The 24,981-nt window shown below is 37.4% G+C and overlaps 1 protein-coding gene across 1 annotated transcript; it reads right to left on the bottom strand.

Moving 5' to 3' along the window:
* Nucleotides 1-9,195: 9,195 nt before the first annotated feature.
* plek (pleckstrin) lies at nt 9,196-15,531 on the bottom strand. The gene is made up of 9 exons (XM_003438264.5): nt 15,381-15,531; nt 13,173-13,328; nt 12,444-12,625; nt 12,033-12,124; nt 11,745-11,929; nt 11,531-11,635; nt 11,173-11,256; nt 10,990-11,059; nt 9,196-10,893 (listed from the first exon to the last, which is right to left on the bottom strand). The coding sequence occupies exons 1-9, from the start codon at nt 15,420-15,422 to the stop codon at nt 10,754-10,756; spliced, it is 1,056 nt and encodes a 351-aa protein (XP_003438312.1). The 5' UTR covers nt 15,423-15,531; the 3' UTR covers nt 9,196-10,753.
* Nucleotides 15,532-24,981: the final 9,450 nt, after the last annotated feature.

Genomic DNA, 24,981 nt, shown 5'->3' with positions numbered 1-24,981 from the left:
TTAGCATTCATTTATTTCTTTGTGTTTTATTTCTGTCTTTCTTTCTTTGCGTATTCATGGCAACTAATTTTCTATCTATTGTTATTTTGTTATTAATTTGACAAACTTATATGTTACAAAGAACTTAATGCATTTGAAAAGGTATTGATATTTCTAAAGTAGCAAAGGCATCCTGCAAAATACTCGTTTAAATGTGTCAGTTCTCTCTGCTTCTCACCTGGCTTTCGGTTTTACCTGCCATCACAAGAAAATCTGGCAGGGGATTTTAAGAAAGACACAGGTAACTTTATTAAAAAGCTCTTTCCAGCATTCACTTTTCCTCCTCCTAAATGTGAAACGCTTGAATTTCACTGAACATGTTGACCTCTAGACCTCACAGAGTGCAGGCAGGTGTAGTAAAAGCTTTCCTTAAATGCCTGCGTAGTTCGATCACCATTAGAAGCACACCTAACATTATTACTGTCCAGAAAGCTATACATTTGGCATTAACAAGAACTTCTTTTCTTCTCCTTTCTTCATGTCTTTACTAAATCTCCCTATAGTTCATATTCACATTGAATACACTGTACTAACTTTGTCATCTTAGGTAAGCTGTACTACTGTAGTTTTTCTCAAGCAATGAGTTTGCATAATATTTTCTGGGAGGTAATTACATTTTTCTGTGTACTGGCTACTACTTCATGTTGTTTTATGAAAAATTCCACTTTCACTTACTTTTTTTTAAAGATCACAATTCATGTCCCCATCAATTTATACCAAAAATGCTGTCCTTTTCAAGGAAAATGAAACCGGAAAAACATCATTACGTTTATACAAACTTGATGCTAATGACGTCTTCTAACATCGAAAAATTGACAACCTACTTGAGAGCTGTCTCCAAAAGCTTTTAGCAACAAGTGCAGTCATCTTGGCTTGCGTCACTGGTAATCCAAATGTTTGGCAAAACAAAAACTTTTCAAAACAATTAAAATGGGGAAACACACCCATTCTATTAAACCCTGTATATAAATAAATTTTGTATTACATTGAGAAAAATGCGATTCACAAAACCTTGACAAATGCATCCGTTTGTTTTGATCTTTCAGGCAGTATATTGCCTCAGTTTTGTTTATAGGAAATCCTGTGCATGTAGATTTTTTTCTATTAATTCACTACACTTCTTCATTTCATATGGAAACATAAAGGTTTCATCTTTAGATCAACAGGTAAGAAGGTCTTGACAGGAGCTGCATGTTCAATCGACAAATGACCATTAGATATCAAACCTGGCCTGTTAACCTCACGTCTCTTGGATAGCAGATTAATGCAATGTTTGTGTGCTTCCTTATCCTCAAATGACCCACAGCTTTGCAGGCAGACATCCGGTGACAGCAAATCTTTGGCTAGTCATGAATAATGATTCTGATTTTGTGCTCACTTGAGAACAATTTCATCAGCAGGGTTCGTTTAAGAGCTTAAATGAGGATCTGTCCATTTGTCCACCCCTTTTTAAAATGCAGGCTTGGAGGTGTCTCTACAGAGCATTGTCTCTGAAGAGGGCTGTGTGAAATGAGAAATTTTTATTTTGAAGAACATTTGCTGTTCGTTGGTTGTGTGTTTGTGTCTGTGTCTGTGTGTGTTTCACTTTTACATGAACTTTGATATCTTCCATTTAAATTGTACAGGCAGTTATATAGCTCATTCCCTGGCTAATGCCATCCGTACAGTGACGCATAGCTGTGGTAGCATCATCATGTGGGTGTTGCTTCTCAACTGCAAGAAAAAGGAGAATAGCGATGAAAGAACGAGGCCAAAAACATCCATGTAAGGTACCTGTTTCATGAGGGACACAGTTTGAGATCATGTCAGGAGTTTATCTTTCAGCACAGCAATGAGTTTACAGTCAAGATAATACTCAATGGCTTCAGGACACATTCCTGATAGTTCTCTTCAGAGTGACTAATTCTTGAAGATGGCTATTCAAAGAAGCTTACCATCAAATTTCAACGGGCTTGACAGGGTGTGCCTGGAAGAATGGGACACTCTACCAAAAGTATTTTAAAGCTCAAAGAAACCCACCTAAGACGACTTGAAACTGTTGCTATTGCCAGTAGAACTTCTGCAAAATACTGAATTAAGGATCTGAATCCTTCAATGAGAGGTTAGAGCTTTTGACTTTTAGTTATGATTTTTCAAAAAGGTGACTTTGTTACTGTAGCTAACTAGGTGTGGATTGATGAATAAACTGTGAATTTTATCAATTTAAAATTAAACATACACATGCGCACAAAGTGAACTGGTCTGAAGCAACTGTACGATGGAGTAATGAGCCTAAAGTTAACATAATATGACTCTAATAAGCATTTCATTACATGACAGCATTACATCTTGCAGATCAATATATCACTGTTGACTTCAGCCCCACCAGGCACAATCTCGGGCAGGAACTCATCCATCCTGCTGTGTCATTAGTTGTTATTGTGGCTCTTCCATCCCACAGGACTGCAATAACGATGACAGCCTGTCAAGGTCAAGGATTTGTCACTATGGAGCATGAGAGACTATGAAGAGGATGAGTACACAAAACAAAACACATACAAATTCTCATTACTGAGATACTGAGTAATTCCTCCCATCACTAACAATCTCAACAGTTAAAATAGGCTACTAGTAGGTCCAAATTCTTTGTCAGTCTTAAATCAATTGCAATCACTGAGTTAGAGTGAAGTTTTGTTGTTAACCATGGAAACAATCTGCTTATATATTAGATGAATTACTTATGACATGTGGACATAGTTTTCGTATACAGAGAAGTCTAAATTTATGACATCAGCTTTGTGTCATGGCAAACCTAGTTTCTTTGTACTAAGAATCAGCATCAGTCATTTACTGTGACCAGGACAGATGCAGTACAAATTAAATGAGCCTCTCTGGAATCACAGACACGACCCCAGAGTAATGGAAAATTAAGTGTTTTGCTTTTCAGGCTTTGGAAATAGCCTCTTCTTCACCCTGGGGGTAAAAGGAAAATATAGTTACAGGCCTCGCTCCTTTTTTACAGAGGTGTCTTACTGAAAGAGCCAATAGATTTATTTCTGTACAACACTGCATATCCCAATAAATTCTACTCCAGTGACAGACTTGAAAAATTAAAAATACTTTTTTTTTTAGCCATCTATCTATATTTTTTCCACTTAGCCAATTCAGGGTTGCACTGAGGGTGAAGCCTGCCAGCTGCCATAGGGTAAGAGGCAGGGTACACTCTGGACAGGCCGCCAGTCTCTCGTAGGGCTACACAGAGAGAGAGACAACTATTCATGCTCATTCATACCTATGGCCAACAGAGAATCACCAGTTAAATTCAATCCACTAACTACATGTCTTTGGACTGTGGGAGGAAGCCAGAGTACCCAGAGAGAAGCCTTGGAGAGAGCATGCAAACTCCACACAAAGAGGTCCCAGTCAGGTTATTAATTCAAACCCAAGACCTGCTTGCCATGACTCAACAGTGCTAACTACAGTCCAATGATGTGCTGTGTGACAGGCAAGGTAGGACTCTGAGATCATGAAAATGAATTAAACAAGGCAGTTTTATTTCTGTAGCTTGAAAACTCAAAAATACCAAAAACTCACAAGAGGTGGAAACTAGGAAACTTGAAAGCTACAAAGGAAACATGGAAGTCACAGAAAACAGGTGAACACAAAGCAAAATAGGACAACACAAAAAGAAATATAGAAATACCAAGGACTTAAATACACATACAGGATAAAAACAGGAAGCGCAACAGGTGGGAACACACCTGGAGACTAACAGACCAAAGAGACAGAGGAAGTAAAACTGAAAACAATTCACACAGAATGAGAGACTATTAAAATGAAACAGCAAGTAACAAAGACAGAGACACAGACTAAGACACATGACTGACGAATGAGACAGAAAGGAATAACAAAAACATGGAGAAAAGACTGACGACCAGGGAGACTCGATGAGACAAAGACAGACTGGACACAAGGAATGGAATGGACATGAAATCAAACAAGAACCAAAAACTAGAAACATGAGTAACAAAACTCAGAGGCTCTCAAAAACTGAACAAAAGTATTTTATAATTCAAAAGAATAAATAAAAGTCCAAACAACTCAACAACCTGGATCGCAATCTAAACCCCCGAATATGAAATAACCCAATATCAAAAGCCAAATCACATAAACACAGACACACAGCACCACCATGCTGCCTTTTTATTAAGATACATAACACACAACTACTGAGATAACTGCAGAGGACACCAGGATCAATAATTAAGCAAATAAATAGTTAAATGAATATTTTTAACTTCATTATTTCAAGTTGGAAGGTGGTTTTAGACACTCATGAATAACTACAAAAAAATAAATTATACAGCCACTGGTAGTGTTAATTTTTCATGTAATTTTTATTTATCTATTTTATTTTTCAAAGATTTTCAAAAAATTTTCCTGAGTCTAGATGATGGTTCACCTATAAACTGTTATATGGTGGGCACCTTAAATCTGTCCACTTGTGGTTAGTATTACTTTCATTTCTCTCTGCATCTCATCTTTAACCTCGTTTCAAATAATGTTGGGATGCTGTGATAAAAACTGAATTAAATGATTTTAAAATAATTTAATTTTTAATTTTTGAAAAAGTAAACAATAAGTGTAAAGAAATAGGTGATGAATGATTTTTGCATTCCTTTTTCATTTAACATTAAAAGAAAACCTGTCTGTTTACCACTTGTTCTCCAAGCTAATATCCTATGAAAAACAAAACTTAAAGATAAAGTCCAAATATGTGTTAGAGAACACTCATGCACAACTTCCACAGGAGGGGCACCTGTGACCCCTTCAAAAATCAGCTCTCTTACAGAACACTTACACCTGGTTCACGATGCATTATTAGCTAAATAGTTTGATATTTTATTTTATGGTTACATAGCATTACAAAGCATTGCATTACAGTATTACTTTATGAATGTTTGTGCTATGCCTGATTTTGAAACTTGACAACTTCTTTTTACTTGTGCTTCTGCTTTGCTTGTGTGCGTGGTTTCCTACTGTCATGTATGTTATATTTGTAATGTGACATAAATAGCATCCTGTAATGTAACACAATATAACCAGTGCAATGAGGCAATTGTTCTTGGATAAAACAAACCACAGAAGAAAGAAGAAAAAGGTGAAGTTACTTCATCCTAAAGTATATATTCAAAGGTAAAGCCCTTGTAATATGAGGAATTAGAACAAAAGCTGCTTCAGTCTTTTATTCAGTATTTTTTCCCGAATTTCTTACAAAATTGTACCTGCTAAAAAGTTTTAATAGCCTAAACTTAACTTTCAGACTGACATTCCTGGTATTTACAGCAAAATGCCAAGGAGTTGGTTAATGAGTAATTTTTAAAGATAAGCTCATAAAAATGATTAATATTAAGTTGAAATTTGAAAGTATGGAAAGGCTTTGTTAAATTGTTTGATGAATTTTCACTGTTAGTGAAACTTTGTAGATGACTGAAAGACCAATCTGTCAGAGACATCTGTGCAAAGATTCCTAGAATAGCTGAAAATTCATTAATTTTAGTGCACGTTGACAGGAAAGATGAAGCTCATATAAAAGTATCACTAAAATATAAAAAGTTGCATTTTCAAACAACAGACAATCCAAAGTTAGTTTTCGCTTCTTTAGCATTGGTCATCTTGCTATCACAGACATGTTATAAACAACAGGAGTCTCTGTTGATGGTGATATGATGGGCCATTTAAAATTTGAAATGACATTTGAAATATTTTGATAATAAAATGCTTTTACAAATTCAGTAAAATCTCTATTTATTACCTTTGGCTTTGTGGCAAGTAGTTACGGGTTCACTTCACCTAAATTATGAACATATTTCAAAAATACCTCAATTCCTTGGTTTCCTTTCTCACCCTGAGCTCCACACAAGAGCACAGGCAGAAAGCAGAAATGCCACCATGAGACACTGCACACCCATGCACTGTTCCTCTTCACTGAAAATTATCCAAATAAAGGGTGTTAAAATCATTTTACACTCCCTAGCACACAGTAATGATACTCTAACTTAGACTTTTAAAGACACAGTAAAATGCACCAAATATTGTCGAGGATACACTAATAAATGATTTATGAAGCTAGGAAGCTCGTCTAAATTTTCAGGATTTTATACAGACATTTTAGAGTTAACAAGAGCTTTGATGGCTATTTTTTATTTGTGTGAAATTACAGCTCAGGAAGGAATAGTGAACAAAAACTGATTTCAACATTTCATTCATTCATCTGTTTGCTTACAGTATTTACAGAAAAAAATTGAGATGAATGAATGGCATGGTGAGTATTATACTTAGTGTCAACCATGCAGTGAATGTGAGAGAGTTTAAATGAAGCTGTCATGCTCTTTTCATTAGCAGTTAATGGATCCCGCCTTCAGGGAAATTCAGTCATCTGTAGTATGCATAAGCGGGGGTGAGTCTTCTGTGAGCAATTATTCAGTATTTCTGTTCTGTTGTTATTTCTTCATGAAAGTAGAGTGCACTCACAGAACAATGTTGCTCTAGTCTTGCTTACCTGACATGCTTAATAAGTTAAATACTCCTAAAATCAACATGCATACATTGCTCACGTGTATAGTCAGTAAGGCGATAGTGCTGACTTTGAAGTACAACCACTCTGGCCCTGCCGAAAGTCTTTCGTAGGAATTTTCTGTTGAGGCTTTTATGACTTGCTGGACAGTTTGACATTTTTGATGCTGAACTGCAGCAACAGATGTCAGATTTCTATTTCATCAAGTATGTCTCAATTTCCAATTTGAGTTGTCTTGTTCCTTGAAGATATCGTTCCAAAAAGAACAAAACATATCATTTACAGTACAAAACGTGGTGAGTCAGACATCAGAGCCTTTGAAGTTAGAACAAAGAAAGCACATGCTCATTTTAAATGCTGTTAATAAGGAACAGATCCAATCTTGCACACAGAGTCTGTTGAACGGTTGATGGAAGATGGGCTTTTAGTCTGAGGAGCTTTGAAGTACTCCACCTGGGCAGAGGCTTATCCACGATTTAACAGCAGGGTACAGATCCAATCTAAAAACCCATGTTATTTGAGAGCAGACTCATATAAAAGACTCCTCTTGGGGAGTCACGAGTAAATGATGAAGTAAACTTTCTTTCACACTGGTCAAAAAGAGGCACTTAAAAAGTCTGTTTGGCCAAACTCAGGGATGAGTCATAAGCTGTTTGATGTGCCTAACACCTCATAAATGTGGATGGAGATGAACTTAAAAATGCTATTCGTGAGCCAAACAGAGTTAGACTTTTCATTTCCCATTTGACACTCAACAGTGAAAGTGGTCTAGCTCCTCCAGGTTAGTTTGATGGCAGTTGGAAAACAGTCTCTGGAAAGACTAGAGGTTCAGGAGTGCTTTGAAACGCATTACTGTACAGTGTTTTGTCTCAGCCGGGTAAAACTCAAAATCTGTGTGGTCATTCAGGTAGTGTAACTTTAATACTCTCATACCCTTAGATGTATGCTCCGTGATATATCTTCATGGCTTTGTCTTCCAACGATTAAATGTGTCTAACTTTTCAGTCACACAGAAAAAAATGTGAAAATCAGTCACCATTTGACACCAGACAAACAAAAGTGTGATTTGAAAAGATGTGGAATTACTTGCATTAAAACACAAAGTTTGGCTCTGTAATCATCCTGACACATACAGTAGAAGTAGACCTTGTTGTTTGTTAAAAAGCCTGTCTTCCCTCTCACATTACAGCATGCCAGGTTAAAACTTTCCCCTCCCCTCGGGTTCATTGCTGACATAATGCCCAAAGAGAGTTTTCAAGTACATCCATATTAGATAGGATGGGATTTGAGGAAATTGTGTTTTCTTATGGGTTTGTCTTTTTGTTGATTTATTGCTCCCATTTCACATTTTATGAAAGTTTTATAGATTTTTGTTCTTTTCCCTGTGCTTTTCACATTGCCACACTTTGTTTCTTAGTGGAGAGGGAGGCATTAAAATCCCTTAAATGAGTTAGTAAATGAAACATTTACCATATGATTACATATGATGTACGTGTTATATAACTTTATTTTACTTTACCCTGTTGAGTATTTTCAGCTATTTATATGCACCCGCTTCAGATGTTGTCAGTCCATTCAATGGGCTGATTGAAGTTAATAATGCCCATTGAATAGACTGAAAACATCCGAAGTGAGTGTTAATGTATTGTATATCCAGCTTCTACAGTGAAATTGCTTCGTTATAACCACATTGATTGTTGGGCTTTGGTATCTGTACATAAGAATTTCATGATGAAAGAACATTCACATAAATGGCATGCTGCCTCTTCTCAGTGATCACTACCTTCCACTAGAACTGAAAGGATGCTTGGGTTTTAGTGCTTTGTTTTGACCACCACTGTTTGCTTCTTAGAAGAGACTAACAGTAGGGGATTTAGAATGATGCCTTTATTGAGTTGTTTGTGTTTTCCTCTCAGTTTGGTGGGCTCTACACATCTGTTTTCTGCCCATTTGCCCCCTTTTTTTGTTCTTTTTTGAAAATCTAGTGAGGATGAGAGGTTTGAACTGGCAGTGTATTGTAAAATGTTTGTGTTAGTGTGTTTTCCCTAATGAATTCATGGCTCTTTACTGCTCTTAAAACACTGACTTTCTGTGGAAAGTGTTCTGAGTCATTTTACTATACTCCGCATGCTTACTGCTGGAGTGTAGCAAGATAAAAACAGGCTTTGCACAGACACCTGCAAGTCAACAGATATGACTCAAAAACCTCCACTGATTAATCATGCCAGTCAGACATTACACTTGATTGTTTAAATACAGTTTTTACTATCATTGCATTTAAAATATAGTCTAAGGGTTGTTAGTATACTATTGCTTTATACATAGTTTCATAGTTCCATTTACTACAAGATGCATAAGTGTGCTTTATTAAACAGCTGAGCTTCAGTCTTCTATCTTTCCTTTATAAACGCGCCTGGTTATTTCTTATGTGGACAGTATTAAAAGTCTAAGTGTATGTAGATTAACGTCATTTCAAAGCATAGTGATATAACCATTATACACTGAACACAAGCTCCCACAACTGACTGAAAACAAAAATATAAAGTTGATATATAGCGCCCTCCGGTGTTAAAATTGTAAAACAAACATATGCAGGAAGCTACAGTCAGACATTCTCTTTTTATTATGAAATGTTGCTTTTGCTGATTTATCCTCTCGCCCTCTCTTAAAAAATATTAACAGAACAGAACAGAAGAGAAACATGCTCAAGTACTTAAAGAAGCACCAGTTATTGGCTCTGTGTCAAAACAAAAATATAGCAATGACTTGAAAGGGGAACAGCTGAAGCCAAAGGTTGTACCTAACCCTCTAGTATGGCATGGCTCACTGGTCTGTACTAAAAAAACAAGAAGACAGAAAGAAAATTAAGAGGCAATGACTCATGGTAGAAAAAAAGAAAAAGTTCTTAAAGTTGTGCAGCCCTGCACTATAGAATTAAAATTAAGAGTAAATTGTTCATTTTTAAAAACGAGCTTAAATGGCAAAAATAACATTTTTTATTAAGTCAAATTTATATCAAAGACCTGCAGCTTCAGAGTTTTTGCCATTGTTCCTTTCCGTTATGATAAGGTTGTCTCTAAGTGACACCTCAGAAAGCACTGTGTCAAAAGAGAGTGCTATGTCCTGTGTAACACAAAAAAGTGAAACCACAATCAGATAGGTTATTAACACATTTGTAGTTTAGATAAACGATATAAACCCAAGTATCAAGGTACCAGATATAGGGCCACCTCAAATACCACTAATCACACCTGAAAATAAAATGTTAGATGGTCTGTAGTGGTTTACACTGCTAATTTGACTTATATGACAGGGATTTCAAAATAGAATGGCAGTGTTTTCACAAATAGGTCTGAAATAAATAAGTAAATATAACATTAGTCCAGCTAATATAGACAAAACTAAAAAAAAACAAACTAAAAAAGTTTTCATAAACTCATCAGTTTAGCTGTCAGCACTAAAATTCTAAAATTCTGAATACACATAGTAGTGAACGCTTGTCGTTTCTGTCACTGATAAATTGTCTCGTGTGCAGCAGGCCTGTAAGCCACAACGTGTGAAACTGTGAAGGCTGAAAGTGATTCGTAGTTAGTTCACGCTCAGGAACCAACTGTGCTCGTGTGATAGCTAGAACTGTCTCCGACTTTTGAAGGGCAGGTTAAGAAGGAGGAAATCAAAAAACCACAGTGGAGCAAATAATAAGACTCAGAAGGAGAAAAAAACCCAGTTTATCTTTCATATTGTCTCAGCCTTTACTCTCTTATGTCATTTGGTAAGACTCAGCTGTATCATAGTTTTACAGAATAGAATATTTAAAATAAATAGATATTTGCAATGTCATCTAATTATAATTCATTCTATTTATTCCTCAGCTCATTTTTACTTTGCTATCATATCTTCGTGTCCACTAACATGGAGTAAACATTGGTTATGACACTTTATATTAAGCTTGCATTATAAATTTGATTGTCTTTAGTTACAGCAGAAGTTATGTTTGCAGTTTGTGTGTAAAGAACTTTATATTTTAAGTTACTCTAAAACAATTAAAAACTATACAAAAAGCATGGGTGACAGAATATAGTTACAGAACTACCAAACTTTTGCATTCGATATGCCACTGCAGCTGTTACATATTTCCCTGCTGCTCCGCGCTATTTGTTATTTTCCGCTTTTTGACACCATCTGTACTGCTTTGATCCACTCCCTTCTTTCTTGGTCTGTAGCAGCTTGGAGGAAGTAGTGAGTCTCGTCTGCAGTGATGATCTCAAATAGGTTGCCATCAATATCTTTTTTTTTGGCTGAAAGCATTAAAAGACAAGGCGATGAGTTAAAGGGGATGAAAAGCAACAGGAGGAAAGCAAACATGTTTATTGTGTGGCAGCAGTCTCACACACCATCAGGCACATAGTCCACAGCTGTGACCACCGCCCCACGGAGGTGGATTGAGCCCAGAGGGTCATCAGCCTGACAAAAAGAAAAGAAATTAGAGGAATATAACAGAAAGAAATGATTACCCCTTATTGTTTCAGTTCTTTAAATTATTTTTACCATTGCATGTCTGCAAAATCAGTATTTACCTTTGCAGGATCGTAGTAATGTATATAGGCAGGGTCATCTCTGAGTATGAATTTCCGCACCTTCCAGTTCTTCCGTCTATGTCCCTGTGACAAATAACACAGTTTTCAGTTGAGTTATCAGATTTTTATTTGATTGTATCACTCAGCAGCGAACACAGGTTTCCTCTTTCAGAGAAACTGACACGACTGCTGGAGGTTACTGCTATCTTTATCTCTGTTTTGAAGGATGTTTTACAGCAAGACAAATGACAACAGTGGCTTCTTATCGGGAGACGTCTGCAGACTTTGTAGGTCAACTTTCTAAGAGTATATGTCGGAATAAAGACACTGGGAAAGTTTTTCTTGTTTTCTGATTCACCTGTTTAACCAAACAGCCCTGTTTTATGATGTTTCCTCTGAATTCTTCCTTTAGAAGAACATCTTCATCACTGGAGTAGCCTTCACAAAAGAAGCCACTGTCTGCCTGCAAGCACAACAAAACAAATATATATGTATAATATACAATGCTTTTGCCGAATGTATAATACAGTTAACATATTGTTAAATGGCAGTGTTTGCTCAGCTTAACTTACAAAATAGTAGAGAGCTTTTGTGTCATCTAAGAAGGCTGCTTGCTCTCCGCTTTCTGCTCCCTCTTTTGATAAGTCACCTGCAGGCTGGAGAAAACCCTCATTCATGAGCCCTGTTGCCAGCATGAGTGCCTCAGGTCTATTTCTCGCCTTCTCCTTTGAAATCAGCCAGTCTACCACCGTCGCACCTGTGCAAAAAATGGGGAATCGGAGAAGAATGGTGAGAACATTTGAAATTAAAAAAGAACTTCTTGCACACCTGTTACATCAACAAAACTGAGACAGGTGTACCGGTGAAGCAGTGGTTGAAGACTCGATTTTGCTGTTCCAGTTTTAACTCCTTCACGCCGTCATCCTGGTTTTTCATCTCTGTGTACAGCGCGCTGAGGAAACAATGAGAGTGCTGTCAGTGTTGCTTCTTCATTCTATTGAAGCACTTGACAGTTCACTCAACCTCGCTGAAGTAATGATGTTCCAGTAAAAATTTAGCAGTTGTAGTTAGGCATGCTGGGATGGCAGATTTCACATTTTGTACATATGCTGTAAGCTTAAAAAAGGTACTGTAAACTGATAGCAAGTGCTTATATAATAGACAGACAATTACTGTTAGCTGCTGCTGTAGTTCTTAAAGTAATGAGTAATGAGTAAAATACTGTTTCTGTTTAATAGTGTTCAACATTAAGACAATTTAACACAACATACGCTAGGTTGACTGTTTCAGGCAGGCGAATGGAGCGTCTGGTAGACTTTCTGGCAAACTTTTTTCCCCCTGCGAGGCAGGTAATGGCTCTCTTGATGTCCTTGACCCAAAGCTCTCTCTCCTCCACATGCGAGGCTTGAAAAAAGTGATCTTGCTTCTTCTCAGTGGTAATCTTGAAAACCAACTAAAAGAAGCACATTTAATCAGTCTAACATTTTGATGGCATTGATGGTCTCAATTTGAATCTACCTTTTAGTACTTTTACTGTGGAGTGTGAATAATGAACAGTGTCTCTACATATGACAGATCTAACTCTTTAGAACTAGTTCTTTTTACATTATATGGACAAAAGCTACTCCTTATAATGTTTGAATTCAGCTGTTTTTATTCCCACTGCCACAGTGTATAAAATCAAGCACTTAGCCGTGCAGTAGGCCTCTACAAAGATTTGAAGAGCTCACTGAAACAGGATGCCTGATTGCAACAAGTCAGTTAGTGAAATTTCTTCTCTTCTTCTTCTTTTCCCCGGTCAGCTGTGAGTGGCATTATTGTAAAGTGGAAGCATTTAGGAGCCACAGCAGCTCAACCACGAAGTGGGAGACCACATAAAGTTGCAGGGTTGGGTCACTAAGTGTGTAAAAGTCACCAATGTGCCGCTGACTCACTAACTGCAGTTTTTGAGTCAGTAGGGTTCCCGCACTCTTTTTTTCCGTATAGCAACATTTTCTTACCGTCCTCTTGACAAAATCCTGACAAGGGCTGCTGAGTGTTGCTCCCTTCAATGGGATCATCCCTTTAGGTGAACTGTCTGTTTTCTTTTTATAGAAGTCCACTCCATCTTCTGACAACACCACCCACACTGCTCTCCAGGAATTTAGCAATGTACCCTGAGGATCAATAAGAAATAAGCTGCTTTAAGGCAAAATGCAAAAAAATCATATATATTTATTATATATAATTATATATATAAAATATATATTATTGTTATTATTGTTCACAGAATGATAATTTATAAGATGACTTGGGTGGAGGTGTAAATAAACGTATTCTTCCACACACCATCCTGCTTTGAATTACATGTGGTAACAGCTATGTAATACTTTGTACACATTTATTTTTAAAATGTAAAACACCGTGCCTTAAAGGCCACTGGTCACTTATATAAATAAAACAAAGTGTCACCTTTTCGTTTAAATAATGTAGCAAGAAGAAATCATATATATTATGTTTTAATTTTGTTTGAATTCCCTTAAACAAATAAATAATCATATTCCCCATGCGGACGCCACTGATCTAAAGTGCAACATTAACAAGCACACTTAAAAAGGAAAGCAGGGTATACTTTCTTGGCCCCTTGTTTGTGACATGTAAATGCAGAAATGAATCTGCAGCTTGGGGAATCTGTTAGTAGACTGCTTTCACTTTGGGTTTGTGCTTATAAATGTTTAATTTCACCTGTTTGGTGTTTAAGACAAACCATTATATCTGTCAAGCTTTTCAAAAGACTTAATTAATTATTATTTAACAAAATATTAAAATTAATGAATATCATCTAAAAGTGGTATAGTTTTCAATCAAGTGGCACTTTGTCCAGGGTCCAGATGATGGAGTTCAATGCAAATTAAGTCTTTGAGTAGCTCTAGAATTTCATCACAGGAAAAGATTGCACACATTTGACTTGTGGCAATAACAATGCATTTTGCTCTGGCCATCAAAAATTAAAAAAATATATATATATTAAATTGAAAAATAAAAAGGCCATAAAAAACCTTTCCAGATTTAACATCAGCACCCACATTGTGGGCCAGAATACAATGCAATGAGTTTCCATTGCTGAGGCATGATGTGTAGGCTCAGTATTTTTGTCCATATAGTCTAAATTTAGATATGTCATCCATGAGACATGGCTATGACTAATACCACTCACCCTATCATGCACTCCTCATAATTGAACAAGCTAAAGGTCATCATTTGTACATAGCTGTTGTCATGCACGCTGAAAAGAAAACCAGTGTCGCAAAACCTAAAACACTTCCTGAATGGCCTTTGAAAAGCATTTCAAGTGTGTGGAAAGAAAAAAGTCACACCTAGACCCAAACAGAAAAGTGTGCTGATGTACCTACCAAATGTATGAACGTTGACATTCAGAATAAATTCCATTATGCATGCAGGAAATGGCTTGTCGTCTAAGTGTGTGAATATTCTTCATAGTGTTTGTGTAGTCCATTTGAATTTGTCTCCTGAAATTGATCTATTCGTTACATCTTTTCACTGTTTTTCACAGCACTGTTTGATGACAGCACATTGCAAATGACAAGGTTTCAGGTCATATATTCAGGTGTTCTCTTTGAGCGACAGTTTATAAGTAGAACAAGGCCACAACACATTCATGTTTTACTTCGTGTTGTAAACAGAAGTAGGAACTTGAGTCACTGTTGCAACTACAGAACAGAAGTGTGCAGTTGTCTGCCATGAAGTACCTTTCAAGAAACATGTATCGCTGTTCCCAATTGAGTAAAACAATGTTAGTTTTTCGCTATTCCTGAATGACATTTTCGTTGTCTTTTTGTGAAGTAAAGCTTTTCCTGCGGGTGTGCTGATTTCTTTTTCAAGTGGCTGTTCTTTCATCTTAGTTTGAAACCTCAGAAAGTGCCCTACCCATTTTTTTACATTGTTCTTGTGGGTTTTTTGTTTTTTTTTTGAAAATTATTTTTTACTTAAAATTAGTTATTACACTGAATTGAAAATGGATTAAAAAAAAATCTAGTCTTTTCATTCCCTCAGTTTTGTTTTTGTTTCATTATCAAAAAATAATGAAACAAAAACAATAGTATTACAGGAAGTAACAATAGTATTTTATGCTTACTTTATCAATACTTTTAAGAAGCTCTGTGTTTACAAAGACAATGGCAAGAACTTTCTGGTAGTTTTATTCTTACCTTTTTCACTAAGAATCCCTCTCTGATCTCTTGTGGCTCCATCACGCTGCTCTATGCTGCTGTCTGCTGCAAATGTGACTTTTTTCAGTAACTGTCAAAAAAAACCTCTTATGCACGTCACCTCTCTCTCTCTCTCTCGCTCTGTCTCTCTCTCCCTCTCTCTCTCTCTGTCACTGTCAAACCACAAAGAGCAGCATACCATGAGCAGGAAGTTGTGCTCTTGGGTGCCTGCCAATAAAGACTGGTCAGCTAGCTTCCTCTTCTCTGCGATATAATTAGTTTGTGCTGCTCTGCTGAAGTGTCTAAATTTTATAGTGTTAAATTTAAAGAGATAGCATTGGAGTTCTAATAATAGATGCCCTTGTTTGCGTGTCATTATGGTAAATTTCTGTCTCTATCCATTTCAACAAAGAAGCTTGTACCGGTAAAAGTATTTGCATTCAGCTTACTGTAAATCTGCTGCATTTAGCCGCCTTCAAACCAAAATTTAAAGCCATTTTTGCTGTGTTAGTCGACTTGTATTTCCCCTATTGTATTTCTGTCTCTTTTGTGTGTGTGTGTGTGTGTGTGTTCTTTCCCCGCTGCGTTCCTTCTTTGTCTTTTATACGCTGCGTTGAAACTGTCGTGATCTGCGGCAGCAGATCAAGTGGAGCAGAGGGAGGACCTAAATGCTGATGCGTGGTGAGCAGAGTTAACAGAAGGTGAGCAATTTATTCAGGCTGATTGGCAAAACACTACAATACGCCTCAAAACTCAAAAACAAAATCTGCTGGGTCTATTCTGATCAGAGCGTGCTGTCATGATCTCCGGCAGCAAAGCGAGTGGAGCAGAGAGACAACCAAAATGCAGACAGTTGAAGACCCGCGTTAACAGAAGGACAATGTACACACTGAGGGGTGATAAGGGAAGTGGAAACACATGGGAACACAAAAAGTTGATTTTGTTCATCTGGACATAACATGTTCAGTGGGAGGCCTGACAAGTTAGACCTGTGTTGTGCCATCCACTTAGGCAGAGGCTGTTTGGTTTTCCTGACATATAAATCATTTCAATCCTCCTGGCAATTACTCTGTTTGTGTCGGGGAACCCAATCCTTGGGGTGGACCAATTTTTGGCGCAGTGTGTTTTGGGAGTTGAAAGCTACAGAGTGTTTAGAGAAAATACTTCTCAACTGTTCTGATACTCCTGACACATAAGGGATCACTAAGGGTTTTCACTTAGACAGCACTTGTCCTTCTCTCCTGGATCGGCTGGAGCTTTCTTTAGGTGGCTTCCCGGCTTTGACAAATGTCCAGCTGGGATAATCACGTTTACTCAGGGCCTTTTTGATGTGTTCTTGTTCTTCCCTGGCCGCTGTATCCGTGGGAATGGTGTTTGGTCTGTGTTGTAGCGTCCTGATGACACCCAGTTTGAGAGATGATGAGAGTCAAACCTTAAATACTGATCTGTATGCGTTGGCTTACAGTACACATTAACTTTTAAATGTCCCCCATTACTGACGGAAATCTCATAGTCTAAGAAGGCTAGTTTGTCATTTCTCATATCCTCCCTGGTGAACTTGATGTATTTGTTCTCTGGTTTAATGTGATCAGTGAATTTTGGTACATCCTGGGCTCTGATTTTCACCCAGTTGTCATCCACATACCTGAACCTATGACTTGTGGTGTCCCAGGGTAGGATAACAGAGCCCTCTTTTCCACTTCTTCCAAGTAAAAGTTGGCCACAGTGGGTGAAACTAGGGAACCAATGGCACAGCCATGTTTCTGCCTGTAGTACTGACCCTTGTATGTGAGGGTCAGTATGAAGACACAGTTCTAAGAGCAAACACACTTGGTTGGTGCTGAGTCTAAAACACAAACTCTTGGTCAAAGACCCATGACAGATACATTTGTACTAAAATAAGGCACAAAAAACCCTCTTTTCACCTGCACATAAAGAAGAAACAGATTTGTTAGCACTAAGCGTGAATTGGAAACATGGGAGATATGTAAGCATAATATGAATATTCATTAGTAAGCATCTAAGGTACATGAACTTAATGTAATTTGACCTTGCTCCTCAGAAGCTGTGCTTAGCTTCTTGGTTTTCACTTAGTTTCTAACATAAAACACCCAAATCCTCTTTTGCTGTATGTTTATGAAAATCAGTACTTTCCCACTTTCAAGCCAAAGGTTACACTTTCCCTTTTCATATGCACTGAAAATATGTCTAAAAAAAACATGTTTGTTTGTTTTTTTTTAAAAAAACATGTTTGTTTTTTTTGGGTGTACTTCAGAATATTATCACTTTACATACATTGTGCTCAGTATAAGTCAGAAATAAATGTCAAAGTTTATTCTCTGATACACTACACTGCAAAGCAGATTAAGTATGTATAATCAAAAATTCTGTGTATGACTTCATCTAAAAGTGTATGATTGAAAGTGTTCATATTTGTGCGTGTTTTCGAGCTTAACTGAAGCTTCTGATTTGCATATTCTTATTGCGTCTTTCTTCTGTATGTTTTGTGCTGCAGTTTTTATAATCAAGATAAGATAAGATAAGATAACCTTTATTAGTTCCACACATGGGAAATTTGTTTTGTCACAGCAGGAAGTGGACAGTGCAAAAGTTATGAAGCAAAAATAGGATGAGTTCATGATGTTATGAATGTTTTCAGCAACCTCACATAAATGTGATTCTCTATTCTAAAAACACTCCCTAACAGATGTGTTGCACCTAAAGCTGAGCTAAAGTAGATGTTCTCTGCCCTAAAAAAAACATTCTTTTTTTTCATAATTGCACAATTTCTTTTAAATGTATTTGAGCAAAGTATGCAGACTAAATTTTAAAAAGCGATAACAGCTTCAAATAATACGGCAGCCTATTTATTACATATATATAATATGCTTGCACCTACAGTCGCCCTTTGCAGTCTTGTGAAAAACCAGTCAATCCCATAATTCAGGGGCATGTAGAAGCATCCTTAGTGGTAATTATTTGAAGTAACTGTTTTCTGCATGACATTAGTCTCTCACGGCACTGTGGAGGACTTTTGGCCTACTTTTCTTTGCAACATTGCTTCAGCTCATTGAGGTCAGCATGCATACATTTATGACTTAGTGACTGCAAAGGTGAGCAACCAAAAAAAAAAAAACAGGCCAAATCACCACCATCATCACCAATCTTGACAGCCAGTGTGAGGTGTTTGTGCTGATTTCCTGTGTTTGGTTTCACACCGGCCTGGGGGGGGGGGCTGGAGTGCAACACAAGAAAAATAATAAAAAGAAGTAAATCACACAGCCACAGCTTTACAATGACTAGTGTCACTGGATTATGACCGAACATCCCCTCTTTGGGCTCGCCTGTCCAGAGCAAATTGGTCCAGAAATCCTAAACTTAACTTCTCTTGGTAACCTTTCCAAACAAATCATACTTCCTTAACTTTTTTGTAACATTTAACATGCTAACTGAGCCTAGAGGAGTCTGGGTTTTTTAGATTTACTCTAAGCATTGTACAGTCTGACTTTGGGATGAATTTGCTGGGATGTCTCCTTCTCTGAAGATTGTGGCATTGTGCTAACACACACCTGAGTGCTGCAAATCGGCAGCTGCCAAAATGTGAGCTTTTATGGACATAGCCACACTTGCTGAGGATGCATGAATGAAGTGCAAAGCAACTGCCTGCTACTTTCCCACTTTAGAGTAAGCAGTACGAGTGGGCTAAGTTTATCACAGGACTGCATGGAGTCCTGTGGAAGTGTTCTTTTTCACATGGCTCCATATGGTACTTTTCTACCCTAACGGAACACATGAAAAATTTTCTTTACTACAACCTGAATTCATTTATTTATTCAGCACTTTATTCTATGCCTCTAAATGAGGATTAAAGTACTAACTAAAACACATATTCTGATCCTTCAATGAACTATACTGTCCATGCCCACGGACATCTCAACATGCAAACTGGAGGAGCGCTGATCTTCCTAGCAGTGGATGACCCGCTCTACCTCCCGAGACAGATGATAAAATATTTTATAATTACAAATTGCAGTTCTGAGAAACATTAAATATGATCTTTTCATTAACCATGAAACAGAATTTACAGTCCAAACCTGTTCATCAACTCCATATCAGAGAATGTTGCCGGCCACAACGTTTCACAACCAGCTGTCGTTTGTTGGCATGAAAGGAAGTCTGCTTATCTGTGGTTTCAACATTATGACTCAGCTGTCTGTTTCACCAGAATCACTCAAGAAACTTGCAGAGGTGACCTCCTAGATGCTGGTGACAGAATCTAAATATGTATTGATTTGTGCAAGATTGCAAGTAGTTTTTACTTTCACACTTTTCTTTTCCTTTTAATTTATTTTAGTTAGAGTTTTAATATTATTTCTTGAGCACTAAAATATAAATATAGTCATGTGGATTTTCTGTTCTGCAACCTTGATTGAGCTCAACAGTATATCTAAAGTGAATTGTAAAATGAGTGATGTTGTTTTGGGATAATGTGACATCATAGCTTTGCCTAAGCAAACACCTCCTCCTTTTGTTCGAACCTTTTAATTTAATTTTATTTGCTTTCTTTCGTTTTTTGTGATGTTTTCAATGCACCTCTAGAGGGCATAATAACTACATTTAAAACTAAACACAACACATGAATTCAGGAACGCTCACTCGATTTAGCTCAAAAGTGTGAAACGTGAATAATCCTGAGAAAGTTACGCTAAAGATGGCTAAATAACTCATGAATTTACTAGCTCAACTGTTACAAGCTGTCACATGTCCAGTAATCTCCCCAGTGATGTTTAAGAGATTAAAATGCAACTGCCTTCCTTTAACCATCCAGTTTCTTTCTTCTTCTTTTTTTCTTGTGAGGCTATAATGATCTCATTCCTATAAACACGGATCACAGGAACGTTCCCGATGACCGTGGCATTTATCAAAAAGGACACCAGCCATACTGTTGTCTGTCGGGCTTGAGTCATGCTTTCCTCTTGCCCATGCTATGAATAAAGATCAAGGGGGATGGCATTTATAAGTTTTATTAATAAATCCTGGAGCAGTGTGTATCATTAACCATCAACATGAGAGTCATCCCTCTGTGTTGGTGATTGAAAAGGGGTTACAGTGTGGAATATTAATTTTGCAAAGCAAACAAAGAGATGGACACAAAGAGGATGCACAACAGATGTAACCTTGGTTCTTCTTCTATGAGATATAAAAGTGCCACATCAAAAAAAAACTACCTGTTGTCATCCATTGTCAAACACCTACACTGCCAAGAAGGCTCACACACATAATGCGATGTGACCACGCATGACAAGGTGCTGCAAGTTTCTGTGTAATACAGGAAAATTGAAAATGCAATACAGCTTTCCGGTGAGTCAGTTTGGGTTAGGTGGGTGGGTTGGTTTTTTCTCTACATGAAACTCTCGTATTTCTCACACACGTTTTTTTTAAAGTTACACTTCCACAAATTAAAGTGAAAGCTTGTACTTCTTATAACACTTTGTATAGCTAACTGACAAAACTGCTTATAGTTATAGGTTATCTTTAAGGTGCTTGTCCTTTTGCATAGTTTTCACTTCTAGTCCCCGTACAATTCAGCATCAACTATCAGCCTACAGTATCTGACAGCTGTGGCAACTCAGCAAATTCAGAATTGACAAACAAACAAATATGTGAGCACATAATTAATTCTTTTTGCATTTTGAAATAAGCTCCGCATGCAGAAGCTACAATGATTAAACAGTGAGCTTTTAGTAATAAAATAAATGGATCAACTATTATCTGCAATAACATCAAAGTACCCATAATGCAAAATTATACTTTTATTTTCAGTATGTGTATTATGACTCTGCTTTTGCTCTGAGGAATTTCATGATGCACTGACTACGTTCTCCTTGGAATTCAGCGCATTTATGGCATGTAATTGCCACATTTACTTCATCTACCACTGCTAATACAGTCAGAGTGGTATAGGGTGAGATGTATGTCACTCCATTTTTCACCCCGTCTCTCCTCATATTGAACACAGCAATAAATACTGCATGTGTTGTTCTTTGCTCTGCCCCGCCCTTTGCCATAGCTCTTGTTTTGCAGCCCTGGGATTGAGGCATCTTCATTCCAGTCCTCTGTACCTCACAAGCACCATCAATAATTCTGCTAAAGAGTGCACTGAGCTGAAAATGGGGGTGGGGGGGTGGACTGGTAGGGATGTGGGGGGGTGAGGTGACACTTGATGGCTTTTCCATGGCACTCAATCTCTCTCTCTACCTCCTTCCATTCCCGTTGTGCTCCCACAGTCCCTAACATGACCTTCTGCAATGTTGTTTATCATTTTGTGCCGTATGGACAGCAGGAACACACACACAGGCACACAGCCTTTAGCCCTTTGAGAAGCAGAAAAGAAGCACCATAAAAAGCTGAAGTAGGCTCTCAGGGGAGCTTTTATTTGTCTTTTTACACCGCCAAAGCCATGAGAAGAGGCCATTATCAATCAGGGGAAAGGGTCTGAATGTTACAATAAGCACATTATGACAGATAATGGAATTTAACATTAAGGCACTTGAAAAGCATACCTTTTTCATTTGGTTGGAATTTAACCTTGATGTTTGACAATAGATATGTCCACAAAGCAGTTTCTGAGGCTTTATTAAATTTTGTCAGGCGCTGTGTATAAAACCTCTTTATGCCACGGAACATAAGCTTTGCTCCGTTTGTACACACGTGGTATTTCAGCTTGTTTATGAGAAACAGTCTGAAAGGTTTTCCTTCATTTCTCAAATAAACAAGAGTCTGCTGCCTCATAAATGTTTTCATGGCTCGCACACAAATGGAAATCAACCTTTTAGGCTGAGACTGTTGCTAATAGATGGCAGTGGCCTTCCCTCTGGGTGTTAGAACATTTGTCTGCCGCCACACATTCTACTGAGCCAATTCCTCATTTGAAACTCAGATCTTATGATACCAGATGAATCAGATGAATTTTTTGCAGCAGAAAACTATCTACTCCTATCATGCTGAGAAATTTAATAAGGCCTCTCTAACTGGTCTTCAATATGCTTTTTTTTTTCGCTGTGCATTTTTTAAAGAGATCGTTTGCATATTGGAAGCCCGTCTTATTGATACGTGGTCATTTTAAGCAAATAAACAACATTTAATAACAACGTGACTATTTTGAGATTTTCGTATGGAGTTGTCATTTAGTTTTTGTTTTGTTCTACTTTTGCAACCGTCCTTTCCACCAAAATTTCTCTAAACATCTCCTTTCCCTTTGTAATGTTGGACTTTTATTAACAAATGTCAGCATCTTGCAAATCAACTATGCAGCATTAGACACTGTGGCGACCTCTTGTGACTAAGGGAGCAGCTGAAAGTGGCTTTTTTTTAAGCATGGTAAGAATGCAATTTCAGATATGCTACGCACAATATCTGTCGTACCTTCTGAGCAACATATAAGCAAATTAGCATGATGATATAAGTTATCAAAATAAAAATTTACAAATGTATCAGTCTCATCTGTTTCATTTTAATCTAATTTTATCATATTTTAACAGGACAGTGTTCAGAAGTGGGACATTCCCAAAGTCAGGAGAGCTGCAGCCCTCATAAAAAATCCCAAACTCCCACGAGACCCACCCAATTTTAAATGTAATCAAAATACAAGAGAAAGTCATGTATTTCCTGGATTTTTTTTATTTTATTCAAAAACATAAATGTCACAGGCTGTTTGCTATAAATGGCTTATGTTACCCAGTCGTGTGCAAAGGGTTAAGGTCAATGTATGATCCACCTGCCACTGGGACACAAGCTTTAATACAAAGCAGTAAATTTAAGTCAGAGTGATGAGTAATATCAAAAAGTAACCACCTCCTATTCCCAGTTTAATTCACGCTATATATAAATAAATACATTTATATAATTATGTAACTGTACATAATTGTAAGTAATTTCAAACTTTTTTCTCCTCTTTCTTTCAAAATTTCTGTGCCCCACCATGGGGCCCCTGCCCACACTTTAGGAATCACTGATCTAAAATGAAGTGACCTTGCAAGATTCCTACGATTTAATGACAGCATTATTCAAAAATGTATACAATTACAATCATAATGTCATTTTATCATACAAACTCCATTAAGCTGACACATGTTCAGACTAAACTTCCACAATCTCAGGAAACAGATGTGTCTCTGATCTCTAACATATATTTTATAATTACCTCTTTATTCCCTCATCTGTTATGGTATCAAATATAAAATAAAGGGCAAAGACATTAAGATCACAGTTTAAATTGACAGCAAAGTGAAATGGATGAGCTGCTGGAGAAGATGGCCTACTGCAGTGGGACTAATAAACCTACAGGCAAGTTCAGAAGGCATAGGAGGTTCCTCCATCTGCCAATTAAATGAAGAGGAAACTGATGGATAAACAGTTTCATTGAGGATCAGAAAAGAGTGATGAAGCTGTGAGCGCCACAGGGAATTTTACTACATTTACACCATAACTGCCACCAACTTTGTCTTCTTAAAGAAAGAAACAAATTTATTGGTGCTCATATTTTTGTCTCATCTTTCTATGCTGCCACCAACAACTTCCTTCAAGAAGTTAGTTCTAAAGGAAAGCTATGCTATGTGATCTTTTTAATCGTATGTTTGCCCTATATAGATAAATATCAGTTGCCATACGGCTGTTTTTTTATGGCTATTTCTACTCATTATTTTGGATTAAAGACATTGGTATATCTTGAAGAGTTTGTTCACACACCTGGTTATGCCTTTCAAAATCTGCACATATGACTACATTGGACCAATAACTAGTGTATCAGCAACACTGTAGCAACACAAAATGCAGCAGCTGGAAGATATTGAGTGCTTTCATATGCCTTGTCTAAACCTTTTAAAAGGTATTGATTTGAGTAACAGCCTGGAGCCACTGAGGTGATTTCTTCCCATCGCTGGACCAGAGCACTGATGGGGTCTATCCATATGTCTGTCTGTCTCACTGCCCCGAAGCTTTCTTTTATTTCTTCAGCTTTTACATAAATTCTATTTGACATCTAGTGGTTTGATGACACCTGTGGATGATATTGCCTGGTTATGCCCCTTTAGCTCCTAAATGCTGACATTTATACTCGTGGCTGCAGGCTGTGCCATTTGGCCAGCATCGTTAGTGTACAAATGTTAAATTGTCTTTTTTCTCTCTTTAAAGCTAAGATGAACTATTGTTCCAGCTGTGTAATAATTTGCCCCAGGCCTCGAGTTCCATTTGTTTGAGACACAAAAACAGATCAGTCTGTCTTTGCACCCAGTGAGGCACTTTGACAACTTGGACAACATGCTAGTATTTTATTTTCTCCTTCCACATTGTGATACATAAAAATGCTACTTGAAAGCTAGACCATAGTGGCCATTTCCATGTTCTCTACAGACAATAACTCTGAAATCTGCAAAATGCTTTATGACCCTTCTACTCCTGTGAATTGTCTAGTTCTAATTAAAAAGGGTCGTATGTGGCTGTGTGAGCACTGGCATGGATATAATGTGTTTTGATTGGAAGGGCTGGGTCGCTCCTGCTCTGGGGGACAGAGGGTAGCAGGGAGCAAAAGATACCGAACAAC

This window comes from Oreochromis niloticus, linkage group LG13 (genome assembly GCF_001858045.2).
Source record: "Oreochromis niloticus isolate F11D_XX linkage group LG13, O_niloticus_UMD_NMBU, whole genome shotgun sequence".
Lineage (NCBI taxonomy): Eukaryota > Metazoa > Chordata > Actinopteri > Cichliformes > Cichlidae > Oreochromis > Oreochromis niloticus.
Note: the sequence above shows the minus strand (reverse complement) of the source record. Positions and strands in the feature narration are given on the sequence as shown.